Here is a 19,626-nt window from a genome sequence, read left to right as displayed (position 1 = left end):
ATAGTATCAATCAAACACAATCGTTGTCTCTCCAAAATCAAAAGTAATGTTTGAAAATAGTTATGAGATACAAGTCAAAATTAAAGATTAATTGAAATCCGATTCTACCCAAACTAATGGCGTTTGAAAAAGATTAATTGAAATCTGATCAGGCATTGACTTTTATTTCTGTGGGAGAAGTGTTTTTCCAGTGATATTGACTAAGGTCTGTTTCTCCCTTGATCCTACAAGAACTGATCTCAGACCAGCTGATATGGACAGTCTTTTGTTTGTCTGCAGCCGTCTGATCCGAAAAAATGAAGCTTGTTTTCCAGCATGTTGTTGTTGGATTCATCCCGTCTTCTGTCGAGTGTGTGTCGTCTGTCGTGATTGGTTATGCAGGATGGGGATGGATGATGGGAGGCCAGAGAGATGGACTGGACGTGCTCTCTCTCTCTCTCTCTCTCTCTCTTTCAAAAGTTGGCTTGGTTTTCTTATTAATACCATAGACGCATAATCCCCCTGGTTGATGTGCTCTCTCATCAACACCATGTTGAGCATGGTGGAGGCGAAGCTGCCGCCAGGCTTCAGGTTCCAGCCCAGGGACGACGAGCTCATCTGCGACTACCTTGCGGCGAAGGTCGGCGGCAGGAGCTTCCATGGCCGTCCTGCCATGGTGGATGTCGATCTCAACAAGTGTGAGCCATGGGATCTCCCTGGTGAGTGAGCCCACTGTCACTCACCTCTTCAACACCATGCCATCATCCACAATCGTGTCTTTAGATTAATGTTCTTACACAAGCCACCGAGTCTTGTCTTCACTGGCTGCCGGCCTCACACCAATCTTCTGAGTCGTTCTTGCACTCCCCTTCTTCCCATTCTGTAAAAGATACCGTGCATACTTGATTAGATTCTTCTTGAGCACTTGAGATGACATGCACTGCATGATTCCCTTTTACATGGAGAAGTTAGGCAGGAGCTGTATGTGCTTGATCTTTGTAGGCAAATCAAATTAACATCTCAATTATTTCATGAAAAGCTTGTGAACTAAACCACAAAAAATGTGCACTTCTCTTTCCAACTCTATCCTGCCTTCAGCTTCATCTCCATGCCTGTCCTTTCTAGCTTTACCAGTAAAGGAAAGTTGTTCCCGTTCCAACCTTTCCCCTACTTTTAATCTTCCACTATCGATCACCCAATTGTTGTGGATTAATCATTCTTTCTGCCCATATTGACATGAGATTGAATCGAAGCTTTTTTAAACAGGAAGACTGTCCCTCCTTTCCATATCTCGACTCTGCCAATCAAAATCTCCACTTGCAAGAAGGAAAGAGGAATTGCTTGATATCTGAAGTTATCCTGCTGCATGATTTGGTTTTTAGCTCAAAGAATTCTCCCTTAGGACATCGATAGATTCACAACATTAGATCGACACCTTCCTGTTGCTGTAGGATCACCATGATGAGTTATCTCCATCATGGAGTTAGGCCGACTGATGATGCTAAGAAAGCCATGGCGTGTTTGCCGTATGTCACCAGTTACTTGACATAGCTTTAGCTCTCTTGTTTCTCTACCTGATGATAACCCTGCTTTAGCACTTCAGCTTCCTCAGACCAAATGCAATTCACTACATTTGTTCTTATTATAAGATCAGTCAGTGACCAGCAGCTGGTTCATTTTTTTCGCCGAACATGAACTGAAGTTGCATCGCGACTCAAATGGTTCTTCATTTCATGATCAGATACTGCGAGTGTTGGGGGCAAGGAGTGGTACTTCTTCAGTCTTCGGGATCGGAAGTACGCGACGGGGCAGCGAACCAACCGGGCGACCATGTCAGGCTACTGGAAGGCCACAGGAAAGGATAGGTCAGTCACTCGGAAGGGATTGCTGGTTGGGACTAGGAAGACTTTGGTTTTCTATCAAGGAAGAGCTCCCAAGGGACGCAAGACAGATTGGGTCATGCATGAATACCGCATGGAAGGATCTGCTGCAACTCCAACATTTCCCTTCATGGTATCATCCTTCATGATCTCAACTCGATTAACTTTGCTGCAGTGAGCATAGTCGTCTCTTCTGCGAATCTTCTCTCTCTCTCTCTCTCTCTCTCTATATATATATATATATACGATCATCCATGGAGGAGTCGTGAAGAAGCTTTTAGATTTTTGGTGTTTCTGTCAGTCCTTCCATCACGTGGACATGACACTTCTTTTATGTGGAAGCAGGAAGATTGGGTCCTCTGCAGAGTCTGCTGCAAAAGCAGAGGGATCTCCACCGACGCAAGCATGGAGACAAGCCTTGACGATTCAAGCCCCCAATCGCTCCCCGTTGTGATGGGCAACCGCATCAGCTCTGGCCAAACCCCAGTCAACTTGGAGGGGTCTGAGCAGGTGACCTGCTTCTCCAACACAACTCAAAGCCACACATCTCAGTGCCCAAACTTGGATCCATGGCTACCCGCAATGGAGAGGGGCATTACCCTAACAAGATACTTGCCTTCCCTCAATCCAGTTCTTTACCAGCGCACCAAGCTGGAGGGTGATCCAGAGGGAGAGGTGGTACCAAGTTTGGCTGAAGGGAGCTTGGACGGTTGCTTGTCACAGAGTGGTCTGCCATCAACTCGGAATCCATTTTTAGATTAGATGAGCAATTGGAACAAGAAGATGCCTCCTATTTATATCACTCACTAAAGACATGTCCAGTTATAATTTTTCTATTCCCCATAATGGGGAGTTCTTTTTAATGGTGGAATAAGCTCGATGATCATTTCGAAACGTGCTGCCTCAGGCGAGCTCAGCTGCCGTGGAGGAGGACATGATTGCCGTTGCGTTCCCCGACGACGACGACGGCGAGCCGTGGAGCGTTGTGAACACAACAGGTGATGCATCAGGTTCACCGGCATCCCTCTGACGTCTCACTTTGAGGTCCATGAGGTCTGTGATCAGGCCGGGTTTGGTGATCTCCATCCTCACGTTGCTTTCTCCTCTCAGCATCCGTACGACCGCGGGCATGGAGGGACGAAGCCTCGGTGCGTCTTGCGTGCACACGAGGGCAATCTTAATGAACCTGCACGCCTCCTCAGCATCAAAATCGTCTCCTAGAGATGCGTCCACAATGCTCAACACCTCGCCGCGCTCGTAAAGTCCCCATGTCTGCAAGATATATGAACCTCTCCAAATAGATTGCAAGAGCAGGCAAACCGACGAAAAAAAATGCAGTGATGCTTATTCTGATCGAGTGAGTCACAAACACCTGTTGCTTACCCTTTCAAGGAGAAACTGATCCTCGCAAGGCAATCTTGTGTTCGTGTTACATCTGCCAGTAACTATTTCCAAGAGAAGAACACCGAAGCTGTATGTATCTGCCCTCCTTGTCAACTGCCCATGTATGGCATACTCAGGTGCTAAGTAACCTCTGCAAACATGAGCAGAATTGGACACAATGGATTTAATTCGGTCTTACATCACTAAAACTCAAAGCAGAACAGTATGAAAACGAAGGGAAAAAAAAAGAAATTAAACTGCTTGAAAAATACAGAGACGGCAGAATCAGTGCATCAGATGTTGAGCTCACATCGTGCCAGCAACCCGAGTGCTGACATGCGTCGTATTTGGTGGCAGAAGCTTCGCCAATCCGAAGTCAGAGATCTTCGGAGTGAGATGGCTGTCAAGAAGAACATTGCTTGCCTTTATATCTCTATGCACAATACGAGGTCGAACTTCCTCGTGAAGGAAAGCAAGACCTCGAGCCACACCAATGCAGATCCTGGATCGAGTCTCCCAGCTGAATTGTATGTTACTGTGACCCCCACCTGATGAGAATAGACAACAAGAAGCAGAATGATGATTAGTAGCATTCAGTGAAGATTTATCCGGCATGGTGTTTGATGTTACCAAGAAGTGTGTGTGCAAGGCTGTTGTTCTCAAGATAATCGTAGACCAGAATCCTGTTATCTCCCTCCACACAGCACCCATACAGCCTCACCAGGTTTTCATGCGCAATGCTGGAGACAACTTTGATTTCATTCAAGAACTCCCTGACTCCTTGTTTTGACTTTGATGAGAGCACCTTTATGGCAACAACTCTTCCATCCTTAAGCTTCCCCTACAGATGAATCATAAATGTAATGAATGATCCAGTGATATCATACATCTTGGTTGACTGACATCAGATTGAGAACAATACCTTGTAAACAGAACCAAAACCACCCTCACCAATTTTATTACCAGGGCTAAAATCTTCCGTGGCACTGCTCAATTCCTTGTAAGAATAGATTATCATATATTCCATTCCAGGAATATCTGTGATCAAAATCATGCTTTTTATATTTCAGAAGATACATTAACTTATAAATGGCATATGGCACTCAGAAGATACAGTCGACTCCGAAAGCTATTGATGAGTCCCAACTATTAATTCATTTACCTCCAAAATTTGTAATGGCTTGCTGCCGTGATGTATTCCTCCTTTTGAACAAGAAAGATAAGCAAGTCATGAACATGCGATCCGACCAGTGATCAATCTTTTGATTCTAGTAAGTGAGAAATCGCTGCAAATGCGAGCCAACAATTTTCCTGTACTAGAATGGAAACAAAAAAAAAAGGGGAATCAGAACACATTATTATGCTTTATAAAATAAACTGAATTGAAATAAAGTATTATACTCAGCACAATTAATTCTCATAGCAAGTTCTTTATCTTTATCTTCAAATTGTTACGTCTCTCAAAGATAGATTAGACTTTCGGGGTTATGCCTAATGGTGGCTCCACTAGTCTATAACTTCGGTATCAAATGTCACGATCCTGAATTTGATGAGCTAATTGGCCTATTTCTGTTTGGTCTAAATCACTAATCAAAATGCTTAAACTAAAATTATCATAGTACACTCATTAGGCCTTTAGAAGTCAATATTAATCTTTGTCCACTTCCTATGTGAGACTAATTGAGGGTATTACATTAACACCAGAGATTCATAGTCTATCAGCCACAAAGATAACTATGTCATTGTGATAGGTGATAGTAGCTGCTGGGACAAAATAACTTGTGGTAAGATGACATTCTGCTGGCAGATCAAACATAACTTTGACTTTTGGATCTTACTTTACTTCATTCTTATTGATGAAAAAGATACCTTTCCTTTTGTTATAGATTAGAGCTGCAATGCTTGGTAACTTCTTAACTAGATAGCACCCAAGAGGATACTTGTTTTCCTCCTTTCAATAGAAGAAAGGTATGCAAGACAGGGTTGCTTCTTGAGATACAAGAACAATCAGGATGCAGATTTTATGAATGCCAATGAGAGATCGAATTGAACAGAAAAATCAAGCAAAGAGAAACTGTAAGTTTATCATGTCTCACAGTACTAGAGAATGCGGCAGTGTTTATGAGTATATCTAAATTATCTTGTATGAACACTGGACAAGGGAGCAACACCAGCAGAGCTAGTAACCAGCAAATGAGAGTACAAAGTCAAAGAAAGAAAAACTAATTAGATAGCTCTCTTTGACATAATACAATTACCTATATTCCATGAAACAGTCTCATGAACAAAGTATTACCCAACCAGAAGCAAAGCCACACTTCATCACTGTAATCGATTAGACAGTAGTCCTGACTGTTAAGCATGCATTAAACCCACTAAAATTGGAACCTAATCTGCACTTCAACTTTTATAGATTTTCGCTTTAATCCTTCATTTCTTCTGGTTTCTTTCCAACACAGCCACTAGTAGACTTGAAAGGCAAGAATCCCAATACAACTCTCAAGGGGAAGACAAACAACAAAAGCTAGGCTCCACTCGGAGGTGGTCACCGACGAGGAACACTACAGTTCAATAATGCCATGGAAGATAGCTAAGGCCACAAGGACAGCTTAAATTATGGCGGATGGTAGAGAAATAAATCTGTCGAGGCCCACTTTCCGAATGAGGTGAGGTTGAGCAATCAATGAATTATGTTGTACATGAGCAGGATTCAGTTCATTTTCTTGAAGTCGACACGGTCGATGGCAAATACACCATTTCTAGAGCTGCTGCAGTAAGATAATGAGCAGCACCATTGACATCCACAAAGGAAACACTAAATACAAGTAGTGAAAGAACATTTGCTTTATGCCTCTAATTATAATTCAATATAAACTAATCTTATCAAAGAATTAACATCAATCGAAGAGAAACAAAGCTGCAACTAAATCAAGCTTGATGAGTAAACAAGTCAGAGATAAAATCAGATCCAAAAACCGACAGGCTTTTTATCTTTCTATAGGCAAAACAGCATGGAAAAGAAGAACTCGGATCGAGTAACATCAAGCTCTTCGCAACAGATGACATGCAAGCACACACTGAACCAAACAAAAGAACTGAGGAGCTCAGTTCATGACGGTGAATTCCAACACACACAGCAACAGGAACAAAAGAAACCCAGAAGGGACTTATGGACGAAGAAGGATGAAGGATATGATGCCTACGGATGTCTTGCAAGGCTGAAGAGAGTGAGAGGAGAACAGCAGCATGCTACTTCTGCAAGGCCGAGCGAGAGACCGACTCCAAGCGTGGCTATTATGAACACGAAGGTTATATTCCAGAAAACATAGGGAAAACACTACGATGTTCGAAGTCTACCCTTTGACTTTGACTTTTGGTCCTGTTTCTTAAGTTGTTTTTATGGGTAATTGCGTACGACCCTCTCTGCTGTGGTCTAATTACAGAGAAGCTCTTAGTGATAGAACTTTTAATTATTACTCTAATCAAGTATTAAGATTTTGGATTCTGATTTCTATGACACCTAATTTCGTCTGAACTTACGTAATTTTCCGTCATAACATCTTGAAAATTAATTATTTTCAATGAGAAGAAAATGAAGTCATAATTGACCATTGTGATTTTGACCTTTTGTTATTTTCAACCACTTGATTGTGAGTCTCCGCAATCGAAAAATATCCAATACATTTCATGTATGGGTGAATTGGTGGTCAATAAGAAAGAAGAAATTGTCCTCTCCCACCGTCCCATTAATGCTTCATGTCGTCTTTGAAGGGCCTTTTGACCATCGCGCCGCAAACTCAATACCCTTTGGTTGACATTTGACACCTATCTCGCTTGATCAAAGATCACCACCACATGTTCTTCTCCATATGAAACGTCACTGAGAGACAGCAAAGTTTTTGCCGACAACTGTTACTGTGGTTTCTTATTGTTCAGTTGAAAGCAATTTTAGAACCACTAGAGATTCGTTCTGTGTCGGTGTTAATGTAAATTTTAATTCTCATGAAGATATCGAGTTTGTAAAATTAAATCGAGAATATTTTTAACTAAACTAATATCTCTTTGATACTTAAGTTAATTTGGAGAGTTCAAATGAGCTCGGAGATATTGTATATCATTTTCAAACCAAATCAAGTTCTTTACGTCGCAGTATATTGAATCTAAGTTTTATTAATATGTATAATGACAAGCACAAGAAAAAAAATAAAAAATAATTCATTTGATTATATGATGTTGAAAATGATCTCTCTCTAAAAATATATATTAAAAGGATATGTAATTCAAATCTAATGGTCATAAGATCTGATCGGACTCAAAATAATTATTAAGGATTCATATTTGCTTTATCAATTTGGATTCAGATCAAATAAATAATATCCTTAATAAGAACATAAATTTCAATGGTCAAAATGTTGAAAAGAAATTACTCATTTAGAGATGTCTTATCAAAATTGATCCATCAAATAGAAACTTAGATGTGAAAGTATTTACATATTTCGGCTGATATTTGTCTCCATCTGATTTATTTCCGAAAGGTGCACTTTGAAGAGGACTTCCCTTTTGTTTGTGATGATATTTGAAGGCCAATAATTCTACTGAGGTTTTCACATTGGCAATCATTGATGATGTGTGGTGTGGGTGTTCATAATATGCCTATGTGCTCTTGATGTATATATAGTTTGCTTTGTGATGCGGAAATATTTGCCTTTGGCCTTTTAATCACTAGAAGAATACAAATATTCTCTATCATCAATTCTTTATGTCAAAGAAATATTCTATCGGGTCACTAGCAGCTAAATCCAAATCAATTATATTGTACTATATTGACTATGGGTTGAGACCAATTACCAATAAATGTCATACTCCTCATGAAGATAAGCAATGTGATTGTTAAATGCAATAGATAACTCCTTTTGTGAAAAGCCAACACTGTGCTTCCATAAGAACAGAAGTGAATTGGGCAGTGTTGACTTGGTTCCATCAACATAATTTTCTGAACTCTAGTGGGATCTGGTGAGCTAATTTCCTTACCTTATGGCCAAATCTTCTTAGCTTTCCCAGTCAAATTACATCAGAACTGATAAAACTGGAAATGTTTCTTCATGACATCTTGTGTTTTTTACTCAACCCCCTTTAGCTCCTCTGATGCAATGATGATGAATTGAATGTCTTTGTTGTTGTAAGCTTGAAAGCCAAGTGGATTTACATTAATAAGTCACTTGTTTCTTGTCTTTTCCCTTATTTTCTTTTTGTGATAAACTTCCTGAGAATTTATAAGTCTTGCGATAAACTTCCTAAGAAATCTTCACTAACAAAAACTCTTCTTAATTGTCTTTTCCCATTTATGTAGATTTATCAAGCTAATTGCATGAATTTTACATATTCAAAATATATTCTGCCTCTTCCTCTTCTCCCCTTGCATTCAGCATCTACACATGCCATTTTGCTATACAATGCCTTTGCATAAAACTTGTTCTCTAGTCCAATCAAAACTGTTGGAAGAGTATTTCTGTTATAGAGTTTCTACTCGGTTTCCATCTGCTTCATCCTTTTTCCAGCGTTCGCAGGTGAACGATACGGGTTGCATCTTCGGACGATTTTCCGATCATACCTACGCAAGAGGTCTGAATTACATCTTAGGACAGCACATACATACAGAAGTAATAATGGCTCATGAAACAGTGTGTATGATCCAGATTCATACCTGAGTGAGATATCTACGACACACCGACCAAAGGAAAACAATCTGCAAACTGATGCATACATACACACAACAGAAGCTTTGATCATAGTTCAGATCAATTCTGAATCTTTACATGTTACGACTACAAAATGCAGCACAAGATAATCAATTGCAACGCTATTTGTTGACTGTTGCCGAATTATTTGTCACCATAAAAAATAATAATACATTCTTGATGCAATAAATTGAACTAAAGACTACGACACAATGACCTTATATTTTCGGCCAGCCATCACCTCATATTTACTATTTTCCATGTACTGTTATCAGATACAAAAACTAAGCTTTCACAGCATATTACTCCACTGAAGAAACTATGGGAAGATGGACAACTAAAGATGAGTTAGTCACTATCTGTTTACATATGTGGTTGACGCGAACAAGCAATACTTGCATCAAAGAGCAGAGACTACATGCTACCATATATACATTCTACCTTGTTGAGCTTGCACTGTGCGTTCCAAGTGTATCAACTTACAGGTGGAAGGCGACCAATCAGCAGTGTCTCCTTTTCTTTGCAATATTTGCAGAAGATCAAGATAATAATCATGATGAAAACACCTGAAGATGCTCCAAGACAAAAAAACATTGGTCAAAGCAACCACCAGGAGTCAACTGAGTCCCTCAGCTTCATCTTTGGCTGTTCTAATTTTTTTCAAGGCAATGAGTGCTTCAAGCTAACCCCAAGTACACTTCAATGGCACACAGACATCTTGTTGAAAACTAGTTGGAAAAGAGAAAAGGAAAAAGGAAGTGTTCATAAGACTATATGCTTCAAAGTACAAAAAGAAAAACTTTTATGTAACATAACATATATTGTATTAGATTAATTTTCAATTTACCTGGTGGTTACAAAAAATTATGATCATTTTCACCAATTAGTTCTCTTTGAACCAATTTTAGGATCTCCACTACCTGTCAGAACAAAAACGATACTTACAATCAGCATAAGAAAATGTCAAAACAAAAAAATATCATGAAGCAAATTATAAATCATAGGCAAATAAAAGATGCATCAGACTTGAAAGACATGGTGTAAACAATATGACCCACTAAGTTTCTCAATGCGTTCAAACAGAACTTGCTGGAAAAAAAAGGGCACAATAATAGTAAGTCGCAGGCAAACCATCTTACTCCTGGATAGTGTTGCAATACTGGAGAGTAATGATCAAGTGCTAAGTATATCTTTCCAAGAAGCCCAACAAGAGCCTCAACCTCATCACCAAGAAGATCAACCTGAGCCAGAATAAAGGATCAAAAAGCTAGCTGGTTACATAAAATGAGAAGTGTATACATAGATCATAAGCAAAAAAATCTAGATTTCTAGGTACATCAGAAGTTTGCATTGTGAATTAAATAATATAATTAAATGTTTGCGATTCTGCTCGTCCTCTTAATTTCATACATCTAATGTTTGTCAGTTTTCAACATTTATATGCTAACTCTCTTTTCCACAAGCATGCCCTTCCACCAGAAAATTTGAATGTGGAAGTAACAAACGCCAGATCAATATTCAACGCAACCACAAAAACATAGAATACAACTCACTAATTATGGTGATTTCATCAATAAAGATTGTCCAAAATCATCAATTGATGATATGTTTGTAAACATATACCTCGGCTTCAGCCTTCTGCAGGTCAGAGCATCTGACATCAAGCATATTTTTGTACCAGAAACACTTCTTCTTCTTTTGGCTAGCCAGTTGCACCAGTGAATTCAACTGATGACTCAAGACCTTCAACCTGTGGAGAATAAACGACAAGAGGACATTTAGTGAAATTCAAAGACACAGAAAGATATGATGTTCATAGCTGGAAGTCTAGATATCAAATTGCACAAGGATTGATTGGTTTAAAACTTTAAAATATTCAGTAATAGAAAGATGTTTCTGCATATATATAAAATCCAAGATTTAAAGTCAAGACACTATGAAAGATGTACACAACAGAGTCCATTCTATCAACAGCTTAAACAAGTATACTGAGGGCAAAAATTCATGCAAGGCCTATGAGCAGTAATTTGAACATGAGAACATCTTAATTGCCTATATCAAAATGTTAACATCTGAGCTGCTGATAAGTTACATGCATTTCTATATTAGGCATTGATGGGAGCATCGTGCACTGGTACACCCCTTTTCTAATGTTTTCTACATTAGGCAGATATAGAAATTGCACTGCAATGGTTATCATGCCATAATATTGCAAGTCCATTTTAGAATAGATGTGTGTGTATGTTCGTGTGTGTCTATATATATATATATATATATATATATATATATATATATATATATATATATGATGCGTGTGTGTGTGTGTGTGCTGTGTACACAAATGTGCAACAATATCATGCAGGTTAGGTTAGCATTCAATTGCAAATTATATGCTACTTTAGACATGCATGTGCATCATTTTAAAAGCAAGAAATAAGTACATATAAGTAATATGAATAATAAAGTTTCCTAGCAATGATTTTATTTAAAGTGAACCAGTCATCTTTATAGGTGAATGTCTGTGTGCAGACAAGTGCAAGGGTTAACTGACATAAAATGCAGTCATGCCAATAGTCATTCAGTTGTGCATTACATACTCGATTAGAAAAGCAAATGCATTCGTTTAAGGACAAATGTTTAAGTGTTTCTCACTGTCATGTGAACTTACATATAAGCCGCAAACAAAAATTTGATTGCTAGAGTTTCAGACACTAAAATTTAATTCAGGTAGTAAAGTGTTGCTTGCCACGTCTGTACTGACCTGACAATGCCCTGGAACTTATATACTCAATTTCATGCATTCGTTTAAGGACAAATGTTTAGTGTTTCTCACCATTATGTGAACTAATATATAAGCTGCAAACAAAAATTTGATTGCTAGAGTTTCAAACACTTAAGATTTAATTCAGGTAGTAAAATGTTGTTTTATGTTTGTGCCGACCTGACAATGCCCTGGCACATACTGGATGTATTCTGCCACACCATATACATGCTTGATAGGGCTAGCACCATAATACTGGTTTTACCTTTGAGGGATGTGCTACATGTTTCCAACCATAGAAACTTTCGGTAGATACATCTCCAACAACACTTGTTAGGTACACCTCAAACATGATTCAAAACTAAGTTATTTGATGTGCAAAAAAATTAATAAATCATTCAAAGTTATGCTTATGTGTACGGAACAAAAGAAAAAAAAAGATCAAAATGATTCATCAATCTAACTAAAAGTGCATTAGCCACTTGGAGAGAGAGAGAGAGAGAGAGAGAGAGAGAGCATCCAACTTTTCAGGAAAAAGAAGGAAATCTAGGTGTTTCAGTAACTGACGACCAATGAGCATGGTAAAACAAACAGAAGGATATCTAGGTGTTTCAGTAACTGGCTACCAATGAGCATGGTAAAACAAACAGAACTCTTACATCAAAGAAAAGCACTAATAAAATACGACCAAGGATAGAAACTTATGTTCTAGTCTAGAGAAAGGAATTACAAAAATCATCACTTAAAAACAGATAAAAGACATGTATCAAGAAAAACAGAATACACACCTAGATTCATTTCTATTAGTGCTCTTCATCAACTGACTACCTAAATCTGTAAAACATTTAGATAATTCCATCATAGAAACAGTGATAGACTTCAACTGCTTTACTTGCTCTTTGTCCTTGTCGAAGGATGATGATAGTGTCCTCTGCCTATCCTCGATAACACCAAGAAGCATGAGTTTCTGCTTTTCTACTTCCCTTAATGCATCTGATGCAACTTTGAGTTTCTCTTGAAGTTTATCCATCTCCAATTCATAATGATAAATTTTCTGTAAGGTCCCATTGAATCTGCTCCTCAATAAATTTGATTCCATTTTATTATCTGAAATCTGTGCTTCTTGAATGCTTATTTGATCTCTGAGCGTGTTAAGTTCCTGATGAGCAACATCAAGCTGCTGCTTTTGTTGAATTAATGTGGATGCAACTTCTGAAGCTAACTTTTCCTTTTCTTCTATTGATGATAAAATTGATGCTACAACCTTCTTCAACTTCTGGTTCTCTTCAATTTCTGACGTTAATGCCTTCTCCTTCTCTACAACCAGTGCTTCGAGAGAAATCTTTTCTTCATAACATTTTAAGATTGCAGGATTCATACTAGATATAGCATCATAAATCACCCCTCTGAACATAGTGCTATAGATCTTTATGAAAAATTTGACCTCAATCTCAGTATCTAGCATTGCATGTCTATGGTCATCAATCAATCCTCTTAAAATAGTATTACATATTGCATCTCTAAAGTTAGCTTCTGCCCTTCCATCTTCGATATCACTTTCCAGTTTTTTTACTTGTCTCAAGTACTTTGCCTCCAGAGATGAATTGAGTGAGATCTGGCTAACTGCATCCGAGAACTGTGCTGACAGAAACTTTAGTTCATTTGTCTTCCTAAGAAGCAAATTCTGGAGGTGCTTATTTTCAGAAAACAGGGAATCAATCCTCAACTTAAAGCTCTGCATCTCATCATCATACTTATAGATTGGATGAAACATATCTCTCACGACAAGAATCTCATCCAATTTAATAATAAATTCCGGTAACTTTTTCCTTAAATGTTCACACTCCTTATCTTTCCTAAAAGTTGAGGAACCCTTTTCCTTGAGGAACTCTCTCTTGAGCCTGAATAATTCCTCTGTCTTCTCTTGCAATGCTGAATCATGTCTTCTCCTCATGTTGGCCATTTCAGTTTTACAATAAGCTAGCAGTTCCTCCTTGCTCATGTGCTTCAATTGGGGAAGATCAGCAATATCCAACATATGTTCTCCAGAGTCTGCAGATGTTCCCACCATCATTGTACCATTTTCCGCAGATTGAGATGGAAAATTGTGATTTTCTAATACCTTCAGAGGAAAATGTTCCTTCCTTTTTGCAATGCTCCAATCTTCAAAATTTTCATGATTACTCACCTCATCAGATAAAGCATGGAGTTCATCACGCAGTGCACTGAACTCAGAAGCTTTTTTCTTCCAGTTTTTATTTAAATACTTAATATAAAGAGTTTGGTGATACAACATAGTCTCGTATTCATCCTGGAGACGTTTAACAGAATCCTGAAGCACAATAGAACTAATTTCTCCTTGAAGCTCGTGCTCCCATTGAAGTTCACTTAACATATTTTCCTTTGAGAAGATTGCAGCACTAATTTGCTTGAATCCTACAGCTAAAATGTCTTTCAAAACATCGACTTTTTGATCTACTTCTAGAAAATTTTCAATAGTTTTTGCTCCATGAGGAATGTTGCACTGACCAAGATCCTCTCTACTCACCATTTCTGAGCCCTTTAGTTGTTGAAGATCCATCTTCAGGCACTGTATGTGATTTTCCACCATAATCTTTAACCTATTTACGTTATCATCATATTTGCAATCTCCATTAACACTTAAACAGCTCTTACGTAAATCCGATCGTTTGTCATCGACTACTGCCTCCATCATCAGCAAATTCTTCATCACCACTCTAAAGTTTGATCTAGACCTACAGCAAACTTACAAGTCTGCAGCTTCTCATTTAAAACCACAATCTCTGCTTGTTTCGGAGCAATTTATTCAGTTGCCTCCTCAGATATGGCATTAATCATTCCCTTAAATGACTGAATCATTCACCATTCTTAAGATACTCAACCCGTCAGAAAGCTCAACCAAGTAGGAATCCCAATCAAGAAACAAATTTTCATATAATGCTGAGTCATCACCAATGTGACCATTCCCTTAAAAATGGCGACTTCATAGCAAGTCTTTAGCAACTGGTATACCCAATTTTATCATTCAAGACCTCGGAACTTGCCATTTTGACCTGAACTCTGAAAGTAAAAATCAGTCATGCCACTCTGAAAACTCATTAAGAAATGAACTATACATCAAAGAACCCATCTTGATGCTATATATATATATATATATATATATATATATATATATATATATATATATATATATATATATATATATATATATATATATATATATATATATATATATATATATATATATATATATATATATACATATATATATTCATATATATATACATATATATCGACATTGTTTCTTAGTGCTAATATCGAAATCAAGAAGGTTAAAAAATACAGCCATCAAAGAATCCATCTTGATGCAAAAAAATATATAAATAACAAAAATGTTTCTTAGTGCTAATGTCGAAATCGAGCAGGTTAAAAATACAGACATGATTTGCCCTTTGATCTGTAAAATTCAATATAAAATGTCAAATTTAGAAAATTTGAAACTCAATATCCCAATCTATCATCAACAAACAGAATCATATTCGCAGATTAAGATTTGTTGAAACTAAATATCTGATTCCAAAAAATGTTTGGTTGCTATTTATTGTCTTCTAGTCAATTTCCAGAAATGTTTAATAGCAACAAAATCTGATTTCAAACGATCAAAAGTAGTAACAGATTTATGCATAGATGGAAAGTCAACACTCTTGGCAATTGTTGGAAGGATGTCAGTATTGGGTTCGGACATTACAAAGTATCTAACCAATAGGCAAAGTTTAGGTGGCGATGGTTGCGGTTGCATAGACGGCATTCAGACGTGCCAAAGCAAAGCGACATCAGTGACAAGGAGGTGCACCCAATGCTCGAAGAGCATGGGGCCTGAGTTCGATGGTGACAAAGGGTTGACTTGGGTTTAGAGAAAGAACACGGGAGGAGGCAAGAGCAACATAAAGATTCGCTGAAAAAAAAATGCCTCAACAAGCATACTTTTGGTTTGCATCCAAAGGAAAAAACAAAAAATCATAGCAAAAATAGATTCTAACCAATGCAGAAACAAAAAATGAAAAAAAAAAAAAAAAGAAACCCACCAAACGGCTCAAAAATCAAATCCTTTCGTCCTACTTTGGGCAAGCGTAAAAGAATTTTCCAAGAGTGACAGAACAAAAGATTGTCGGTGGTCTAATTCCATAAACGCGTACCAAACTCAATTGAAAAAAACAAAATCTTGGAGTGAAATGCCAGTAAAATAGCGAAATTTAGCTCGAAACCCCGAAACCAATTCCATCTTTGGTGGCAGTTCACAAGAACTAAGCGCGCACCAACACTGATGACTATAAACAAAACTTTGATGCGGAAAATTTCAACATATATAGTGAAATTCGGAAGCTAAAAATCCCAAAATAAAATCCATCAATGATGGTAATTCGCGAGAACCAAGAACATCCCCAACATCCAAAGACATCAACTTTGCAAGCCACAAGCGGAGAACAACTCAAGGCCAAAAACTCAATCCAACAGGCTCCCCACCACAACCAACTACAGTAACAACGCATCACCACTTATGTCGATGACAAGCCAAACCAGTAACCAAACAAGAGCAACAAAACGGGCACCTGGACTTTATAAGATTTTTTGCTACGGCTTCGGGAGCACGAAAGGAGGGGATGGGAGGGATCTGTGTACCCTTTTCGGTCTCGTACCTCCACCCGAGATTTAGGGTTCAGAAAAGGAGACGTAGAGAAGACGAAAGGAGTGGAAACGAGAGGACAAAAAGGAAGCAGACCAACACACTAAGATAAAGAAGCCAGAAATGAAGACTTCAGTAAAATAAGACGGCGGTCAAGCAGTCATAAGCTGAGTTGCGGAGAAGTCGGCATTTTACCTTTGACCTAATTACATTCATGCCCCTCCCCTAATTGGATATTATCAAAATGCTAGGAATATTTTAGATATATATATTCATATTTTAATTCAAACTAATTGCATATTAACTTATCTGAGTTTTTCTTGAATGGATATAATAATATATAATTAATGTAATATTTCAAGGGATATATGTCAAATATATGCTATATTGAAATTTATAATTTCTCAAAATATTACATATATATATATATATTGATTGTTAATTGAAATTCTAAAAAATAATAATATAAAATTATATTTTGATTCAAATTTTATGAATGTTAATGGAATATATAGAGAGAGGATCTTGATATTTGGAAGAGCAAATATATTATCTCTAATTTAGGAGGGATATATATAAAATTTTGTTTTCTTTTAGTATGAGATAGAAATCAAGTGGTTTTGATTCTGATGATAGTAACTTATTACTTCTTTCATTTATCTTCCCCATAAAACACTAATTACTAATATTTTGACTTGCTTATTTTCTAAAAACTATGCATTATAAAGGTGATAGTTAATTTAATTGATAAAAACTTTGTATATCAAAATATGTCTTCACTATTTATTCTTTATAAAAAAATTAAAAATTTATATATTACGTACCAAATTCTCTCATATTCTTAATAATATTATAAAAACATATCATAAAGAAGTTGAATGATAGGATTTATCCTATCTCTTATATCTCTTTTGATCAAGGCAACAGATCCTTAGATACACAACATAAGACTTGATTAGATTCTTTATCTTTCTTTGATTACATTTTGAAGTAGGAAATACTATAAAAATCACCAAATCTTTGAGTTAATTAACAAAGAAATCTGTATTCTAGGAAAAGGAAGAAGGTGCACATCAAAAGAGAAAGCCATAGGCAAAAGATGGTCCTACAGACAAACTTGTTGGACGGTCAAATGAGGTTTGGATCGTCCCATGATTGCTCTTGGTCGAGAAGGAGAGAGTGTGCAGCCAGATGGATTCTTTGGAATTGTGCATATGCTTCAGGTCAATGATTGCTGGCAGACAAATAGAAACATCTGCATGCAAACTGGAACGCTGCTGCTTTATGGTGGTGGCTTTTTCTGACAGTGAGAAGGATCAGATGGTGAATAGGTTTGCTCATCACTTTCTTTGATCTCGAACGACAACAAGAGATAGGAATGCAGCAACGATCCAATCATGCAAATTCCTTGACAGAAGAAGCAAGTGGTTCTACGCAGTCGCATGAACGCAGATGCACGTAATTTGAAGTGACGGAAGAGCAGGTTTCTGCCATTAGGGTTTGTTCTTTCCGAACTGGATAAGGATGCTACAATAATGCTATTGCAGTATATATAGTTATAATGCATATACTGATTCTTCCTTTTAGTTTGTGTACAGTATTTTGTTGTAGTATAGCTGAAAAATAATTAATGGCATTCACATAAGATACCCAAAAAAAAAAGCTATGGACTCTCTTAAAACGTTTATTTGATTGGGAAAAATGATACAAATGTACCTCTCTTGATTTGATTGAGAAAATAATGAAAATGGACTATAAATATACTTATGTATGTGTGTGTATCCTTGTGACGTTCACTCGACCTTATATAATAATTATTAATTTTTTTATGTTAATTACATTGATATATATTTATTATAATATTTGATGATTCAATGCATATCTTCACAATACAACGATGATTTCATATAATCAATGCTCGAGCTAACTTCTACACATATCCTTTAGTTACCTAACTCATTATAAAAGGAGCCCAAAGTACATCATTCATTTTGTTACTATAATTTTATTGATTTAAGTATGCCCCAACACAATCAATCTTTGTAAGGTCATCCATTAAATCTCTCATCTCCTTGAAACATGATAATACGATGAGTACTAAAGTTTAATTTAAGTTAATCCAAATTTACGATATGTCTGAGTAGAGAGAAATTTTGAAACATGTAAAATATTCATAGTGAGAAAATCTTTATTTAACTCTAAAGAAACCAGTGAGATGCAAGTAAAATTTATGATCCCTTCAAATTCAAGAAACATGCATGTTACTCCTTCATCGTCAACAACAAGGCAAGTGGCTTGCAGCCTCACATGATGGATCTATTGGTAGCAAAACAAGAACTAAATCAGCCTGGACAACAAGTCAGTCACTTGTGGGAAATGTCCATGAGGGTGACAGGGATAAATTACAAACACTGATGCTTCCCTGTCTTCCTCGTTCAATGTTCCAAGAACTAAATCACAGATGACAAGCAAGAGGACCACTCCACAGGGGATCTTGATTGACGAGCAAAGAAGATGCCTTTTTCCTTGTCGATCCCTTCAAAAGGAAGACAGGACACCTTCGACCTCATTATTTTAATCATGAGGTCCCAACTGCAACTCTATTTCACATGTTCCTGTCATATGTGACCTTTTTAAAGCAAAGCAGGCAAAAGGTGCTTCCTTTTAGATTGTGTAAAAGGCTAAGCAGCTTGGCACTGGATGCTTGCTGTAAAGATCTAAAGAACAAATGCACAGAAAGCCTTCAAAATCTTTAGATGATGCAGAATTACAATCAGGAATTCATGTATTTTTCCTTTCATCTCAAGTAGTATGTATGTATGCATATTATTATTATTATATCACCTAAAGAAAACATCAGGCTAATGTTCCTTCTACACAAAGCTTGATTTAGATATCCTGGTAAAACTAGCAACCACTTGGCACCACCTCTATGAACATGAAGGATTTCAAAATAAATAGCAACAAGTGTCTCCAATCATATAGTTAATGACTCTCCATGTAATATGCTTTTGAAACGAATGTATTGAGGAAGATAGTGAGGTTGACTTTGTTGGAAAAAAACAAGTCTTGCAGTTTGATCTTCTCCACTTATATCAACTTAATTTTGATGTTTCCACAAAATGTACAATTGTGGATTTGGATTTATAAAGGGTGAAAGATACCTTCCCTGAATTCAAT

The 19,626-nt window shown here is 37.2% G+C and overlaps 3 protein-coding genes across 7 annotated transcripts; 1 reads left to right on the top strand and 2 right to left on the bottom strand.

Annotated features, from left to right (window-relative positions):
- The first annotated feature begins 288 nt into the window (after positions 1-288).
- Positions 289-2,621, top strand: LOC135615613 (NAC domain-containing protein 21/22-like). 2 transcript variants are annotated; one of them, XM_065114387.1, is made up of 3 exons: positions 289-698; positions 1,721-1,992; positions 2,202-2,621. In XM_065114387.1, the coding sequence occupies exons 1-3, from the start codon at positions 509-511 to the stop codon at positions 2,619-2,621; spliced, it is 882 nt and encodes a 293-aa protein (XP_064970459.1). In that variant the 5' UTR covers positions 289-508. The 2 variants fall into 2 exon arrangements, with proteins under 2 accessions (XP_064970459.1, XP_064970460.1); XM_065114388.1 differs by having other exon boundaries at positions 298-698; positions 2,205-2,621.
- LOC103989457 (cold-responsive protein kinase 1-like) lies at positions 2,595-6,525 on the bottom strand. 2 transcript variants are annotated; one of them, XM_065114386.1, is made up of 7 exons: positions 6,446-6,525; positions 4,405-4,558; positions 4,165-4,280; positions 3,873-4,083; positions 3,553-3,790; positions 3,243-3,393; positions 2,595-3,131 (listed from the first exon to the last, which is right to left on the bottom strand). In XM_065114386.1, exons 2-7 carry the CDS (start codon positions 4,478-4,480, stop codon positions 2,763-2,765), a joined length of 1,161 nt encoding a protein of 386 aa, XP_064970458.1. In that variant the 5' UTR covers positions 4,481-4,558; positions 6,446-6,525; the 3' UTR covers positions 2,595-2,762. The 2 variants fall into 2 exon arrangements, with proteins under 2 accessions (XP_064970458.1, XP_009406579.2); XM_009408304.3 differs by having other exon boundaries at positions 4,405-4,553.
- A 2,562-nt stretch (positions 6,526-9,087) lies between these two features.
- LOC135615612 (WPP domain-associated protein-like) lies at positions 9,088-16,536 on the bottom strand. 3 transcript variants are annotated; one of them, XM_065114383.1, is made up of 6 exons: positions 16,373-16,536; positions 12,530-14,822; positions 10,604-10,730; positions 10,120-10,221; positions 9,828-9,900; positions 9,088-9,708 (listed from the first exon to the last, which is right to left on the bottom strand). In XM_065114383.1, exons 2-5 carry the CDS (start codon positions 14,470-14,472, stop codon positions 9,835-9,837), a joined length of 2,238 nt encoding a protein of 745 aa, XP_064970455.1. In that variant the 5' UTR covers positions 14,473-14,822; positions 16,373-16,536; the 3' UTR covers positions 9,088-9,708; positions 9,828-9,834. The 3 variants fall into 3 exon arrangements, with proteins under 3 accessions (XP_064970455.1, XP_064970456.1, XP_064970457.1); XM_065114384.1 differs by having other exon boundaries at positions 12,530-14,815; XM_065114385.1 differs by having other exon boundaries at positions 16,443-16,466.
- Positions 16,537-19,626: the final 3,090 nt, after the last annotated feature.

This window comes from Musa acuminata, chromosome BXJ2-6, assembly GCF_036884655.1.
Source record: "Musa acuminata AAA Group cultivar baxijiao chromosome BXJ2-6, Cavendish_Baxijiao_AAA, whole genome shotgun sequence".
Taxonomy (NCBI): Eukaryota; Viridiplantae; Streptophyta; class Magnoliopsida; order Zingiberales; family Musaceae; genus Musa; species Musa acuminata.
This window is presented reverse-complemented; position numbering and strand designations above follow the sequence as displayed.

Bases quoted from the DNA above. Each gene is read 5' to 3' on its own strand.
- LOC135615613 (XM_065114387.1), top strand. From the start codon at position 509: ATGTGCTCTCTCATCAACACCATGTTGAGCATGGTGGAGGCGAAGCTG. The intron at 699-1,720 runs GTGAGTGAGCCC...TTTCATGATCAG, and splicing joins TGAGCCATGGGATCTCCCTG to ATACTGCGAGTGTTGGGGGC. The intron at 1,993-2,201 runs GTATCATCCTTC...TTTATGTGGAAG, and splicing joins CTCCAACATTTCCCTTCATG to CAGGAAGATTGGGTCCTCTG.
- LOC103989457 (XM_065114386.1), bottom strand. From the start codon at position 4,480: ATGTTCATGACTTGCTTATCTTTCTTGTTCAAAAGGAGGAATACATCA. The intron at 4,281-4,404 runs GTAAATGAATTA...TTTTGATCACAG, and splicing joins AGCCATTACAAATTTTGGAG to ATATTCCTGGAATGGAATAT. The intron at 4,084-4,164 runs GTATTGTTCTCA...ATTCATCTGTAG, and splicing joins GTTTTGGTTCTGTTTACAAG to GGGAAGCTTAAGGATGGAAG.
- LOC135615612 (XM_065114383.1), bottom strand. From the start codon at position 14,472: ATGAAGAATTTGCTGATGATGGAGGCAGTAGTCGATGACAAACGATCG. The intron at 10,731-12,529 runs GTGTGTATTCTG...TATTCTCCACAG, and splicing joins ACTAATAGAAATGAATCTAG to GTTGAAGGTCTTGAGTCATC. The intron at 10,222-10,603 runs GTATATGTTTAC...ATTCTGGCTCAG, and splicing joins TGCAGAAGGCTGAAGCCGAG to GTTGATCTTCTTGGTGATGA.